Source organism: Salmo salar, chromosome 01, assembly GCF_965601325.2.
Source record: "Salmo salar chromosome 01, fSalSal1, whole genome shotgun sequence".
In the NCBI taxonomy this organism is placed as follows: Eukaryota; Metazoa; Chordata; class Actinopteri; order Salmoniformes; family Salmonidae; genus Salmo; species Salmo salar.
Window position 1 is genome coordinate 32874100 of NC_138291.1, and position 16423 is coordinate 32890522.

A 16423-nucleotide genomic window follows, 5' to 3' on the forward strand; every position below is an offset into this window, starting at 1 on the left:
AAGATGAACCTCTGTGGTCTCACTGCCTCTAAATATCTAGCCAATCTTGCAAGGCCAGGTTACTTCTATTAGAAAAGACTACAGTAACTGCATATCCTGTATTTGGCCAACTAGAACACGCACTGGGTTCTCATGCAACGTGGTCTTTCTTTTTTATATCTCATCAAAACTTGAATGCATTATAGCATTGCCATATTGTGGTCCAGATGTGATGAATTTAGGAAAACAGGGAAAGTTAGGCCCTCCATGACTCACTACCCCCCGCTGCTGTTTTCATGCATAACATCATAGGCATGCTGACTAGTACACAGGCATACGCAAAGGAAGATTTTGCACAGTGTGATCTGTATTAAATATTCAATAGACAGATGAAAAGGGCCTTTTCAACCTTCATGGAAGGGGTATTATTTGGTCTGATATATAACGTTAGTGCAACCCTCATGGAAGGGGTATTATTTGGTCTGATATATAACATTGCCTCTGGAGATGGATGACCTTGCCAATATTTTAACCTAGCCAATCAACAGAGATCAGGAAGGACGAGAGACAAAGAGATGAAGCCATTTCAGAGTATGGAGACAGCCTAGAGCTCAAAAATACATTCCATTGAAGAAAAGGTCAAATAAAGGTTAAACATTCATATTTTTTTATACAGTAATGGAATGGATTACAACCAACAACAAAAAACAGCAAAACAACAAGTACAAAAAAAAGACTGCTGCAGTCTTGGGAATATATCTCAGGCTGCAGTAAGATTCTCTAACCTTCTCCCCAAAATGTGCACTCATTCACTCCCCCTCATGGATTTAAAAGAAATGGAATAAAAGGAATATGGTGCAACACCCACTATCCCATGCTTACACAAATTCAATGCTTTTGAATTCATTAGGGGAGTGATCGAGTACCCATTAGAGGTGAAGTGTAACGCCTCGATCACACAGACAGCATCATTGCGTTTTGGTACACCAGAAGTACATTCATTTCCAATGGAACACTGCATGTGCCTTGCAGCATTGTGTTGCAGAGGCAGTTGCAGTGCGTTCTGTGTGGTGCATGCGTTAGATTTATCGAACGTATGCATCAAATTATATGTGTAGAAGGTGAATGTTGAACTTTTGTTGTACACATATCCAGATGATGCTGTGTACTATTTTGTGCAATGACGCTGTAGGTGTGATCGAGGTGTAAGGAATCAGTGCCTAGTGGGTTGAAGGCTAAGAGTTATTTCCCTGCATCATAGCTCAGTGTCCCTCTATGATGACATAACACATCCCCTTAATAAGAGCCATAAATAAAAGGGCACAGTGAAATGTCCATCGACGCCATCACTTCAGCTGTAGTACCACCTGTAAGGTCACAAACACACACACTGTCAGGATACAAACACAGAGGTAAAGTGTGCACATAGAGATGGCTAGAGAGCTCCTGTGCCACAAATCGTGCTTTAGCATAGACAGCACCATTGAGGGCTTCCACCATTTTAAAGTCGTTAACTTGGTGGGACTTACTATGGGTTAAGAAAGGATTAGAGCCCGAATGATATGATTTTTGGGGTCCGATACCGATTCTGATTTTTTGAGGGGGCAAAACTTACCAATATATCTGCCGACATACTGTTTAACAGCAGGGAACTGAAAAGTGTCATTTTTCCACACTGTTCTCAAATTGCCATCCAGAAGAGCAATTGTCCAATAACTATGCTTCCAATATTGATATCATACATGAGAATGGCAGCAAGTGTTCAGATAAGCATGAGATTCCCTTTTTTCATCCTATTTATTGAATAGCGGTTATCAGTGGAGTTATCAGCCGATATAGTGTTAAAAGGCTAATATCGGTGAACCGATATATCGGTCGGGCTCTAGAAAGAACCCAGGTCAGCAGGAGGGGGGTCAGCCAATTAATTACATTCCTAGGCAAACATTTCATAACTGCAGGTTGCAGTATATCACCAACATTGGCTTTATACCTGTTCAGACTATACACACTCCAGCACGGTAGCTGTTGGTATGACCATTTTTTGTTTATTTACAAACTGCCAATAAACTCAAAAGTAGAATAATAAATTGACATCTTTAAACTGGAGATAGGCAGTACCTTTGAGACCTATGCTGTCAAAGAAAATATCAGTGTGTATATAGGAGAAGGGCTCTCTAGGGCCGTGTCTAGACTTGACAGTTCACGCAGCTTTAGTATTCTGATCATAAGAGTTCTGTTTATGGAATTCCGAATGAGTCATGAATCTATACCTACACTACCGTTCAAAAATTTGGGGTCACTTAGAAATGTCCTTGTTTTTGAAACAAAAGCAACTTTTTTTTCCATTAAAATAACATCAAATTGATCAGAAATAGTGTAGACATTGTTGATGTTGTAAATGACTATTGTAGCTGGAAACGGCAGATTTTTTACAGAATATCTACATAGGCGTACAGAGGTCCATTATCAGCCACCATCACTCCTGTGTTCCAATGGCACGTTGTGTTAGCTAATCCAAGTTCATCATTTTAAAAGGCTAATTGATCATTAGAAAACCCTTTTGCAATTATGTTAGCACAGCTGAAACCTGTTGTGCTGATTAAAGAAGCAATAAAACTGGCCTTCTTTAGACTAGTTGAGTATCTGGAGCATCAGCAATTGTGGGTTCAATTACAGGCTCAAAATGGCCAGAAACACAGAACTTTCTTCTGAAACTATTCAGTCTATTCCATGTGAGAAATTGCCAAGAAACTGAAGATCTCATACAACGCTGTGTACTACTACTCCCTTCACAGAACAGTGCAAACTGGCTCTAATCAGAATAGAAAGAGGAGTGGGAGGCCCCAGTGCACAACTGAGCAAGAGGACAAGTACATTAGAGTGTCTAGTTTGAGAAACATAAGTCCTCAACTGGCAGCGTCACTAAATAGTACCCGCAAAACACCAGTCTCAACGTCAACAGTGAAGAGGAGATGCCTTCTTGGCAATTTCTCGCCTGGAATAGCCTTCATTTCTCAGAACAAGAATAGACTGACGAGTTTCAGAAGAAAGTTTTTTGTTTCTGGCCATTTTGAGCCTGTAATCGAACCCACAAATGCTGATGCTCCAGATACTAAACTAGTCTAAAGGAGGCCAGTTGTATTGCTTCTTTAAATCAGCACAACAGTTTTCAGCTGTGCTAACATAATTGAAAAAGGGTTTTCTAATAATCAATTAGCCTTTTAAAATGATAAACTAGGATTAGCTAACACAACGTGCCACTGGAACACAGGCGTGATGGTTGCTGATAATGGGCCTCTGTACGCCTATATTCTGTATAAAACAATCTGCCGTTTCCAGCTACAATAGTCATTTACAAATATTAACAATGTCTACACTAATTCTGATCAATTTGATGTTATTTTAAATGTACAACATTTTTTACTTTTCTTTCAAAAACAAGGACATTTCTAAGTTACTCAAAACTTTTGAACGATGGTGTACATTTAAATGTGTCTACCGTGTCCACAGTGTGTCTAGATTCCCTATTCCTGCGCTATATTCAAATGCCAGTATGCATTTTACAAACGGTGGAATAGGCAAAATACGATAACACAACAACTGATGGCTGTAGCTAACTATTGTAGCTAACTAGCCAGCTAACCTCTGTAGCTAGCAATCAATGCTAAACGGATTGCAAACGGGTTAGCATGACTCTAGCCAAACGATTTAACATTTTCTTCTAAATATTAGCTAGCTGACTAGCATTTGAGGACAGCAAACATGTTCCTCACACGCTAGGACCTTTTGTCATCTAACGTTTTAATGAAAAGGTAACTCTCGGTCCCAAAACACAAGTTTTCTGGAGACTTGTGGGAGGAGTGCTAACGAGGGGAAGTGTACAGTCAGACTATGAACTGCAGTTAGGATACGAATATATTTCTGTATAAAAGCACTCCTGTAATATACACACAAATGTCTTCTACGACAGGGAATATGGAGAGACTGGGGGAAAAAAAACATTAAGTGAATGAAGGCACAAAGGCTGGCAGAAATCACCGGCTATTGCGCCTCTGACATCAGTAGGTGTAATGATATTAGACTATTGGTGGAACTGCCATAAACTGTTCTCAAGCTATCCAAATCATACCCTCCACTGATGCTGGCCAAACTCAAACACGCATACATGCAAGCACTCACACACATGCTTTGCATAACTATGCACCACTGAAACATTGGACAAACACACTGACACAGACACAAACGCATTCGATCGGCAATGACCCACACAAGCCAATACCCTAATAATTTGTGTATAAGTGTATGCACGTGTCCCCCCGGAGGTTGTACCTTATTGGCAGCCTCCAATGAGCTGATGAGTGTTTGTAATTCCTCTCTGTTCATCTCGACAGACAGAGGCTTCAGGGCACCATTCTCCTTCACATCCAAACGGAGGTTGAGTAAAGGGGTATGGAGAGATGAGATCTTATCGCTGGACAATGCCAGCTGAACAGAGAAACAGAGAGCGAGAGAAAGGCTTAGGATTCAAATGTATAGAAATCATTGTGGTAGCAGTAGTAGCATAGGTAGTGAACCATACACCTCAGTATTTCACCCCAAATCAATGACTGATAAAGCGTAATTTCTCACGTAATTTCTGCCTACCAAGTAAAAACACTTTTTTCATTTGACCTGTATTTAACCAAGATATTCCTTTGAGATAGAAAAAATAAATAAAAAAATTCAAAGGAGTCCTGACCAATCAGTTTCCCAATCAAACGGAGATTGTTGTCTCCTCACTATAGTGCAGGGAATTCACCTTTATCTGCCAGTCAAAATCCTGGAGGGTAGAGCTGGACACATTATTGGTCCTCTCCACCAGCGCCTGACGGATCTCCTCTCGTCTGGCCCTCAGGACAGTCAGCACAGCCTCCCCATACCCACTGCCCACGTCTGCCAACGATGCCAGCACCTGCCCAAAGCAGAAGAGGTTGGCAGTTGCAGTAATCAATAAATCACTCATACTGTATATTCAATATTATTGGCAAACTACACAGTTCAAATTCAAAATAACTTGTGTGGGATGGTACAGGTAACTGCCAAAATAAAGGAAACACTTCAGTAAATGAGGGATACCAAATATATTGAAGGCAGGTGCTTCCACACAGGTGTGGAGCAATTAATATCCCATAATGCTTAGGGTCATATTTAAGACATCTCAGTGAATTTGTAAAGGAGCATAGGTGGTTTAAAGAATGTGTGTAAGTCACCAGACCTCTACCCAATTGAACACTTATGGGAGATTCTGGAGCGGCGCCTAAGACAGCGTTTTCCACCACCCTCAACAAAACACCAAATTATAGAATTTCTCATTAAAGAATGGTGTCATATCCCTCCAATAGATTTCCAGACACTTGTCAAATCTATGCCAAGGAGCATTGAAGCTGTTCTGTAGCTCAGTTGGTAGAGCATGGTGTTTGCAACGCATGGTGTTTGCAACGCCAGGGTTGTGGGTTCGATTCCCACGGGGGGGATGCAATTCATGTATGCATTCACTACTGTAAGTCGCTCTGGATAAGAGCGTCTGCTAAATGACTAAAATGTAAATGTAAAAAATGTTCTGGCGGCTCGTGGTAGCCCAGTGCCCTATTAATTTTTAGGGACAGATGTTCCGCTCACCAATCGCGTGACGCGAAATACAAATACCTCAAAAATGCTATAACTTCAATTTCTCAAACATATGACTATTTTACGCCATTTTAAAGACAAGACTCTCGTTAATCTAACCACATTGTCCGATTTCAAAAAGGCTTTACAGCGAAAGCAAAACATTAGATTATGTCAGGAGAGTACCCTGCCAAAAATAATCACACAGCCATTTTCAAAGCAAGCATATATGTCACAAAAACCAAAACCACAGCTAAATGCAGCACTAACCTTTGATGATCTTCATCAGATGACACTCCTAGGACATTATGTTATACAATACATGCATGTTTTGTTCAATCAAGTTCATATTTATATCAAAAACCAGCTTTTTACATTAGCATGTGATGTTCAGAACTAGCATACCCACTGCAAACTTCCGGTGAATTTACTAAATTACTCATGATAAACGTTCACAAAAAACATAAATTATTTTAAGAACTATAGATACAGAACTCCTTTATGCAATCGCGGTGTCAGATTTTAAAATAGCTTTTCGGCGAAAGCACATTTTGCAATATTCTGAGTAGATAGCTCGGCCATCACAGGCTAGCTAATTTGACACCCACCAAGTTTGGTGCTCACTAAACTCAGAATTACGATAAGAAAAATTGGATTACCTTTGCTGTTCTTCGTCAAAATGCACTCCCAGGACTTCTACTTCAACAACAAATGTTGTTTTGGTTCCAAATAATCCATAGTTATATTCAAATAGCTCCGTTTTGTTCGTGCGTTGAGGTCACTATCCGAAGGGTGACGCACGAGCGCATTTCGTGACAAAAAAATTCAAAATATTCCATTACCGTACTTCGAAGCATGTCAAACGCTGTTTAAAATCAATTTGTATGCTATTTTTCTCGTAAAATAGCGATAATATTCCAACCAGGCGACTTTGTATTCATTCAAAGGCTGAAAGAAAAAAATTGAGTAGTCTCGTGGACGCGCATCTCCAGTGTCACTGTTCCCAGGCTGACCACTAAAAATGTATCCTGCTGTTCTTCGCCCAGAGACAGCAGACACCCCATTACACTTTCTGGCACCTTCTGAGAGCCAATGGAAGCCTTAGAAAATGTTACGTTACAGCACAGATGCTGTATTTTCGATAGAGATGCTACAGAAGGACAACAAATTGTCAGACAGGGCACTTCCTGTATGGAATCTTCTCAGGTTTTGGCCTGCCATATGAGTTCTGTTATACTCACAGACACCATTCAAACAGTAATTGGAAACTATAAAGTGTTTTCTATCCAAATCTACTAATTATATGCATATTCTAGTTTCTGGGCAGGAGTAGTAACCAGATTAAAATCGGGTATGTTTTTTTATCCGGCCGTGAAAATACTGCCCCCTATCCCAAACAGGTTAAGACACTTTATGTTGGTGTTTCCTTTATTTTGGCAGTTACCTGCACATTGGCCTACATTAAACAACACACATGATACACAAACTCAACACTGGACATACAATATTTATTAATACAACATGACTTTTGTAAATATGTTCCGCAGCTCGTCTTTCCCATCTTGTGCCACAGCTGGTGATTGTGCAATGAATATCAAATGGCTGGTCTTGTTTCAGTCTGCCTGTAATTCTATTTACACATAAAACATTTAGTTTCGCAACTGAAACAGATGAGTCTGTGTCCCTGTAATATTTCATTAGTATTGTCAATAACTCGCTACTGAAATAACTTTGCTACTAAATTAATTAATATAGTGCCTAGAGAACGTCTACACAACCTTTGCACAGTTGTCACATTTTGCTCCCTTACATTAAAATGTTTAAAAAATAGATTAAATTAGGATTTTACCCCACTGATTGACAGTCTACTTCACACTTTCAAAGTGAAAGAAAACTATTTTAAAAAATGAAGATTTATTGATTTAGTAGGTCTTCACACCCCTTCACACCACCAACTTTGCACAGCCCTTAGGGCACCACCAACTTTGCACAGCCCTTAGGGCAACATCTATCCATTGTTCTTGTCAAAATTGATCAAGCTCATTCAATTTGGTTGTAGATCATTGATGGACAGCAATATTCAAGTATTGTCGCTGATTTTCACACAGATTTAAGTCAGGGATGAGACTAGACGACTCAGAATCACTGAACACCTCATGGAAGACCACTTGTGTGTCTATGGCCTTATCATTTATTGCCCTCAAACATAAATCTATATCCTAGTGTGAGGTCTTCAGAATACTATGTTTTTTCATATTTATTTTGGTCCTGACAAAACTCCCCAGTCCCTGCCGGTGACAATAATAACATAACATGATGATGCCGCCACAATTCTTGAAAATATGGAAGGTTCACTCTGTGATGTGTCGTGTTGGATTTGCCCTAAACCGAAAGTTTTTGCAAAAAAGTTAATTTATTTGCTATGTTCTGTTATTATTTCATAAATGACCATTTTGCAAACAGGAAGGATGATTTGGAATGTTTTTTTTCAGCACATGCTTTCTTCTTTCCACTGTCAGTAATGGGAAATGAACGCAATGTTGCTAATTCATCCACAGTTCTCACAGCTCAGCAAATGAACTCAGTGTCTGTTTTAAAATCACCATTGGCCTTATAGTGATATCTCTGAGCAGTTCTCATTCTCTCCCATAGCTCTGTTAGGAAGGACTGACAGATCCTCTCAGTACCCAGTTGATATGTAACACCATCAACAGCTTAATTGCCATACTTGTCCATATTCAAAGAGTTATTAAGGAATTTTGGAATTGTTTCATCACCTTCACCTGATCTGTAACTATATACACATTTTTAAAGCACTTTGTTGGCTTTGAGGTTAAATCTGTTTGAATTTTACTGAGAAAGAGGAAGTTATTCAAAAATGATCCCATCTATTTTTCCCACTATTACTTTTGCACAAACGAAACTACACCGAACAAAAATATAAAATGCAACACAAAGTGTTGGTCCATCCACCTGACAGGTGTGGCTAATCAAAAAGCTGATTAAACCGCATAATCATTACACAGGTGCACCTTGTGCTGGAAACAATAAAAGGCCACTCTAAAATGTGAAGTTGTCACAAAACAGAAAGCCACAGATGTCTCAAGTTTTGAGGGAGCGTGCAATTGACAGCTGTCCGGGAAGCTGGTCTCAGACGATCCTTCAGGTGAAGAAGCCTGATCAACTCTATGCGAAGGAGATGTGTCGCGCTGCTTGAGGAAAATGGTGGTCACACCAGACACTGACTGATTCTGATCCACAGGCCTACTTAAAAAAATAAAAAAAAGGTATCTGTGACCAAAAAATGCATATCTGTATTCCCAGTCATGTGAAATCCATAGATTAGGACCTAATGAATATATTTCAATTCACAAATTTCCTTATATGAATTGTAACTATGGTTGCAAAGGGTCGGAAACTTTCCGGTAAATTTCCAGAATTTTTTTCCGGAAATTTTCCATGGGAAGTTAAGCCCGGGAATTTGGTGAATTTTGCTTAAATTCATCAAAAAAGTTAGCTTATAACAGTGAACCTTTTTTGTGGGATACACATAAGGCAATTCTAGGTCTTGTGGCATATTTTGGTTAAACTATCCCCAATGCAATGGAATTGCAACCCTCTGCATGCACATTGCATTCTTCCATCACATGTACAGCTGATTCTTGCACACGAATGAGAAGCTATTGAGCCCACACTACTACACTGTCTGAGCCAAGGACTACATGCTTTCTGGTAAGTTTTGATTACAATACTGGGTTGGGTGAATATATTTTATATGATATACATGCTTTTTTGTTAACTAGTAAATAGTCGCCTACAGAAAACTGTGTTTAAATCATTTCTAACTTGTTAACAATTTCTGCTAGTTAGTTCTTGCTACCATGTGGGTTTTAGCTTGCTTGAGCCTGCTAACTGAGGGTGTTAATTCACCTGTTTCCATACATGTTTCATTTTAAAACATTTATCTTACAAAGGAGTTGTTTAATCTATCTGTACATGGAATTGTATTTTTGTTTTGCTATACCTTTTCTATTCTTTACAGGAAAATGCCTATGGGCACTGTCTGATGTGTGGAGACATTTCACTGTGGCTAATGTAGAAGGAAAAGCTGTGTACATTTGCAAATACTGTGCCAAATCATATGTGAAGAATACAACAAAGATACAGAATCATCTGGCCAAGTGCATAAAGTTCCCTCAGCGCTCACAACAGTCAACCTCTGACAAAAGTCCCTCTACTTCTATTCGAGGTGAAAATTATTAATCAGACACCTTATCGATAGCAACAGCTCATAGTCCTCCTGGAATCCAACGTTTTTTTGAGTCAATGGAGGAACGTAGTCAGAGAAATGCTGATGCTTGAGCTGTGTATGCAACTGGTTCACCTCTGATGCTCACAGGCAATGTGTATTGGAAGAGATTTCTGAATGTTCTTCGCCCAGCATACACCCCTCCAACCAGGCATGCTTTATCTATTCATTTGCTGGATGCAGAGTTCAACAGAGTTCAAGTGAAGGTCAAGCAAATCATAGAGAAAGCAGACTGTATTGCAATCATCTCTGATGGGTGGTCGAATGTTCGTGGGCAAGGAATAATTAACTACATCATCTCCACCCCTCAACCAGTATTCTACAAGAGCACAGACACAAGGGACAACAGACACACCGGTCTCTACATTGCAGATAAGCTGAAGGCAGTCAATGATCTTGGGCCACAGAAGGTATTTGCACTGGTGACAGACAATGCTGCGAACATGAAGGCTGCTTGGTCTAAAGTGGAGGAGTCCTACCCTCACATCACACCCATTGGCTGTGCTGTTCATGCCTTGAATCTGCTCCTCAAGGACATCATGGCACTGAAAACAATGGATACACTCTACAAGAGAGCTAAGGAAATGGTTAGGTATGTGAAGGGTCATCAAGTTATAGCAGCAATCTACCTCACCAAGCAAAGTGAGAAGAATAAGAGCACCACATTGAAGCTGCCCAGCAACACATGTTGGGGTAGTGTTGTCATGTTTGACAGTCTCCTGGAGGGGAAGGAGTCTCTCCAAGAAATGGCCAAATCACAGTCTGCTGATATGGACAGCCCCATCAAGAGGATCCTCCTGGATGATGTATTTTGGGAGAGTGGTAAGCAGCCTGAAACTCTTGAAACCTATAACAGTAGCCATTTCACAGATTGAGGGAGACAATGCCATCCTGTCTGATGTTCAGACTCTGCTTGAGAAGAAATCTGTACTGCCCTGCCCACTTCACTGTTGCTCCAAGCAGAGAAAATTGCAGTTCTGAAATACATCAAAAAGCATGAAGACTTCTGCCTGAAGCCCATTCACGCTGCAGCATACATGTTGGACCCCAAGTATGCTGGCAAGAGCATCCTGTCTGGTACAGAGATCAACAAAGCCTATGGTGGCATCATTATTGTGTCTCGCCACCTTGGCCTGGATGAGGGCAAGGTTCTTGGCAGTCTGGCAAAGTACACTTCCAAGCAAGGGCTTTGGGATTGAGATGAAATATGACGGTCGTGCCAACATATATCATCAGCCACCTGGTGGAAGGGACTTTGTGGATCTGAGGCTCTTTCCCCTGTTGCCTCCATCATCCTTCATCCTTGTTTGGGAACACACACACCAAAGCACGCAACAGGCTGACCAATACAAGGGTTGAAAAATTGGTGGCCACCCGGGCCATTTTGAGGCTTTTTGAGCCTGACAAAGAGCCATCCTCAACAAGGTTGGAAAGTGACAGTGAAGATGAGGCCTCAGAGTCTGATGTTCAAGAGTTGGACATTGAGGAGATGTCGTTTTTGGGAGATGCGATGGATCATTGGGGATCACTCAATATTCCCTTTCTTTGGTTATTCAGCGAAATCATCCCATGTGAAGAGTCAACTCATTTAATTAAAGTTCAATTCATAACTATATAGTTTTTAACATTTCTATTGGAAGGATTTAATCATTTGCAATTATGTCTACTTATGATAAGGTAAAAGGTTTATGTTTCTGCCTCCATATGATATGGTAAATAGATCCAATACAAAAAAAAATCAACATTTAAATGATATTAATTTGCATATATTCCCGTTAATTCCCATATATTCCAGTTAATTCCCACGGAAAGTTTCCACCTATGAATATTCCCCAAAATGTGCAACCCTAACTGTAACTCGGTAAAATCGTTGACATTTTTATATGTTATTTTGTTCAGCGTAATTGCGTGATTTTTTTCTGAAAATGCTATTTTTTAAAACTTATTTAGATGTGCCACAAAGGGGTGTGTAGACCTTTGCAATCAAGATATCTTATTTTTCTCCCCTTAAATATTGAAAATGTAAAAAATATAAAAAATAAAACTGCTTTGAAAGTGTGGAGTAGGTTGTGTAGATCTGGCACTGTATGTAACGTTTATCAATTGAAAATGTAGGCCTGGGTGTTAGCATTGAATGTTACTAAGCCGTGCCAAAGATACATTCTAGGGGAACACAGTAGTCTGATGCCTGGTTGAACTTTCAAAGGCCCCTCCTGTCAAGAGTCAGAAAACAGATAGTAGATATCCCAGCAGAGTCTGAAACCTGACGCCTGCCTTCCACCGGAGTGGCAAACACACTGAAACCTGAGACCAACACAGTGTATACACCTGACACACCAAATCCACTGTCTACTCTGCAGGCATAACAAAACACAACTTACCACACACTGCAGCCCTCACAAAGGGGGTGCCCATTGCCCAGCAATAAAACACATGGTTCAATCAAAATGTACACCCCCTGAGCATCCCTCAGGAATGGATTGAGAAACATTGACCAAACCAAATACTCTTCACACTCCTTACAAATCCAATACACTGCCGGTATACACAATACATTGCAGCCGTCAAGAGGTGCAACACAAACCTAATACACACCGAAGAGCCCAACACAATATAACTGTCAAAAGAACCCTCACAAACCAGTGAGCCACTGCATTGCACATCTTAGAAACCCAACTCCCCTCACATCTAAGTCAAGGGCCAGTCATGCATGGAACATGACTCAAAGTCAAACATTCGTGATAAAACTCAAAAGACAGCTCCAAACTCACTGACTATGGTCTCACCTCTTCGTCTGGGGTCTTCTTACCCACGGCGAGCCGGAACAGAGAGGAGAGAGAGTCGAGGAGCTCCATCCATTCTACAAGGGTCCACGTATTACCGTAGTCTGCCATCCGAGGGGGCTCCCGCCCACACACACCGTCTACCACCCAGTGTAATAGCTGGAGGAGAGAAAGTGTGTATCATCATCATCTTCGTGAAAAAATGTATCGCGGTCCTTTTGTAGCCTATGCTGGGATTTAATCTATCTACCCAAAACAAGTCAGTAAACAATGCCATGCCCATGTTTGTGTGGTGGTCATAGTGTTTTTGAGTAACCGACTTATCTGTAGGCTTTGGATTTACAATCAAGCATCATGCTCCCTCTGCTGTTCAATTGTTGGTTCAGCATGTGCTTATAACAATGAAACACTTTGCCAAATCGACCCCTAACACTTGCGTGCCAGCTAATGGAAAATGTATTTTATTAATAAAATTTTACCCCTACAATGGCCTGTTGCTATGTAGCTACACATTGTAAAGGTGATATGCGAATGGTTCCATACAGCCGTTACACCTTAGCTACTGTAAAGTGTAGCATGAAAGATTTCAATTAACCTGTTCTTGGTGATACTTCTTTCCTGAATTGAGAACGTACAAAGTATCATATAATTGTCTGTGCCTCGTTGCATGTGGTTCTACAAAAATCAGAGAACACATTCAGAAAAATCCATGTTCTGTACCACACGAAGAGGTTCCTCGCCATGTTAGCTGCCACACATCTAGTATTTACCTCCCTCAGATGATCACTCAAGCCATGAACTTTCTAATGACCTGTGGTGGAAAAAGTACACAATTATCATACTTGAGTAAAAGTAAAGATACAAAAAATGACAAGTCAAAGTGAAAGTCATCCAGTAAAATTAAACTCTAGTAAAAGTCTAAAAGTATTTGGTTTTAAATATACTTAAGTATCAAAAGTAAAAGAACAAATAATGTCAAATTCCTTATATTAAGCTAAACAAACAGCACAATTTTCTTGGGGCACACTCCAACACTCTTCTTTACAAAATAAGAATTTGTGTTAATTGAGTCTGCCAGATCAGAGGCAGTAGGGATTACCAGGGATGTTCTCTTGATAAGTGCATGAATTGGACCATTTTCCTTTCATACTAAGCATTCAAAATGTAACAAGTACCTTTGGGTGTCAGGACAAATGTATGGAGTAAAAAGTATATGATTTTCTTTAGGAATGTACTAGAGTAAAAGTAAAAGTTGTAAAAAATACAAATAGTAAAGTAGGCCTACAGACCCCCCCCCCCCCCCCCCCCCAAAACTACTTAAGTACTTTAAAGAATTTTTGCTTAAGTATTTTACACCACTGCTAATGACTGTCCATCTCATGTTGTTTTTCTAAATTAGTTGTCTTTCTGTGTGCTTTGAGGTTCTTTGAAAAGCGCTATATAAGTAGGACACATTCTTCTTATTATGATCATTTCCCAGCATCTATGCTACGTGGCCACATGTAGAAGTAGATGACAGCATGTCACACAGTGCGACCAAAACAAAGAGCTACACCAGTGGAGGATCCTCAGCGGAGGACTATCCTCCTCAGTGAATGGCAAAAATAAAATAGTGAAACATTAAAAAAGCTATTCTTTTTAGATAAAACTATACTAAATATTTTCACGTCACCAAATAATTGATTAAAACACACTGTTTTGCAATGAAGGTCTACAGTAGCCTCAACAGCACTCAGTAGGGTAGCACTATGGTGTAGCCGGAGGAGCTAAATTCCATCCTCCTCTGGGTACATTGACATCGATACAAAACTCTAGTAGGCTCGTGGTTCTCATCCCCTTCCATAGACTTAAACAGTAATTATGACAACTTCCAGAGGATGTCCTCCAACCTATCAGTTCTTGCAGCATGAACTGAAAGGTTGTTCACCCAATCAAAAGATCGGAGAATGAATGTAGTACTGAAAGCACAAGTTACAGCTAGCTTGCATTGTAGTGCATAAAATGTGATAAGAGGTTGATTCAGCAAGAGAAAGACAATAGTTGAACAAATTAATTTGTTAAAAAATGAAGAAGCAAGAGATAGCTATATTTCATATTTTCTTCACTTGCTTAGCTAGGGAATGTTGGAAGCTAGTTTGGCTTACTCAAACAGAGAAAGATGCTATGTTAGCTAGCTGGCTATCCAACACTAGAACTTGGTTTTATTAATGTATTGCCCCTGGGGCCGCCGTAACTGCTAAACTGCTTGCTGACTATATCTGCTAGATGCAGGAAAGTGTGTGCAAGGTGGTACTGAATGTGTCAATGTCTGTCACCTTAATTACTCAAATTTCTCTCGACCTGTGCACCTACGTTGTAAACGTTCATGGGTATAGGGAAAATTGTATTATCATGTAGTATGTAGCCTAAATCAAAAAAAAATATTATATTGAGCTGAGTGAATGGAATATGAATGACAGTCATCCAATATGAGGTAATAGAAATAAGGCCATACTCATTAAAAAATATATCGTCCTCCATCTTAAACGGCACCGACCGCCACTGATCTACACACATGCAAGTGGCATTTGTCACTAGGTACAAAACATGTATTTAATACCTTAATGAACGTATGTTTTCTGTAAAACCACCTGCAACTGGACACTGTTGGCATTTATGGTACTGTCTTCGTTATTGACGTGGGAAAGTGTATCCTAAAGAAGAGGTTAGTTTAAAAAAGTCCTTGCTACACTTTAGTGGCTAAGGTGTAACAGCTGTACTACGGAAGCGTTCACATATCGCTACTCTTTTCAGTTTGCTGTAGCTAGCGACTGGAACGAGCTGCAACTAACGCTCAAACTGGACAGTTTTATCTCAATCTCTTCATTCAAAGACTCAATCGTGGACACTCTTACTGATAGTTGTGGCTGCTTTGTGTGATGTATTGTTGTCTCTACCTTCTTGACCGTTGTGCTATTGACTGTGCCCAAAAATGTTTGTACCATGTTTTGTGACGCTACCATGTGTTGCTGCCTTGCTATGTTGTCTTAGGTCTCTCTTTATGTAGTGTTGTGTTTTGTCCTATATTTATATTGTATTTTTATTTTTTTAAATATCCCAAGCCCCCGTTCCCGCATGAGGCCTTTTGGTAGGCCGTCATTGTAAATAAGAATTTGTTCTTAACCGACTTGCCGAGTTATATAAAATAAAAATATCGCCGTTACTATGTAAAAAGTGAACGCATGCACGGGTTCTCCTGATATTGCATTGACTAGCTCCAGGACTGTGCTGACAAAATCCAGCACATTTATGAATCAAACATTCAAGGAAATTACAGTAACGATTGCATGTTTCAATTATTCTTACTTTTGGACATTCTTCAGAAGGTAATTTGCCAAGTAAATGTACCATGTTTTGCTGTCAAGTTCCGCCTTCCGTGTTTAACGTCACGAATCAGCTGATAGTGGTCACGTGTGGGGCGTAGTCTACATTGGACTCTGCAATGAGGTTTATACCGGTAAAGGTATTTGTTAGCTATCAGCCTATGGAAAACATTTTATTTTAAAAAAAGTATTCCGGGGTAGGCCGTCATTTTAAATAAGAATTTGTTTTTAACTTACTTGCCTAGTTAAATAAAAAATATAAATAAATTGTGCGCCATCCTCCAATGTTTATAAACAAAGTAAAATGCAATCGTTAGTGTAATTTCCTTGAATGTTTGATTCAT

General features: G+C 39.9%; 1 protein-coding gene across 3 annotated transcripts; it reads right to left on the reverse strand.

Annotated features, from left to right (window-relative positions):
• Positions 1-625: 625 nt before the first annotated feature.
• LOC106600549 (COMM domain-containing protein 8) lies at positions 626-16185 on the reverse strand. Of its 3 annotated transcripts, XM_014192004.2 has the most exons (6): positions 16063-16156; positions 13488-13528; positions 12721-12876; positions 4778-4930; positions 4309-4464; positions 626-1346 (listed from the first exon to the last, which is right to left on the reverse strand). In XM_014192004.2, the coding sequence occupies exons 3-6, from the start codon at positions 12826-12828 to the stop codon at positions 1326-1328; spliced, it is 438 nt and encodes a 145-aa protein (XP_014047479.1). In that variant the 5' UTR covers positions 12829-12876; positions 13488-13528; positions 16063-16156; the 3' UTR covers positions 626-1325. The 3 variants fall into 3 exon arrangements, with proteins under 3 accessions (XP_014047479.1, XP_014047470.1, XP_014047462.1); XM_014191995.2 differs by lacking the exon at positions 13488-13528 and having other exon boundaries at positions 16105-16185; XM_014191987.3 differs by lacking the exon at positions 13488-13528 and having other exon boundaries at positions 16063-16181.
• Between the last annotated feature and the right edge of the window lie 238 nt (positions 16186-16423).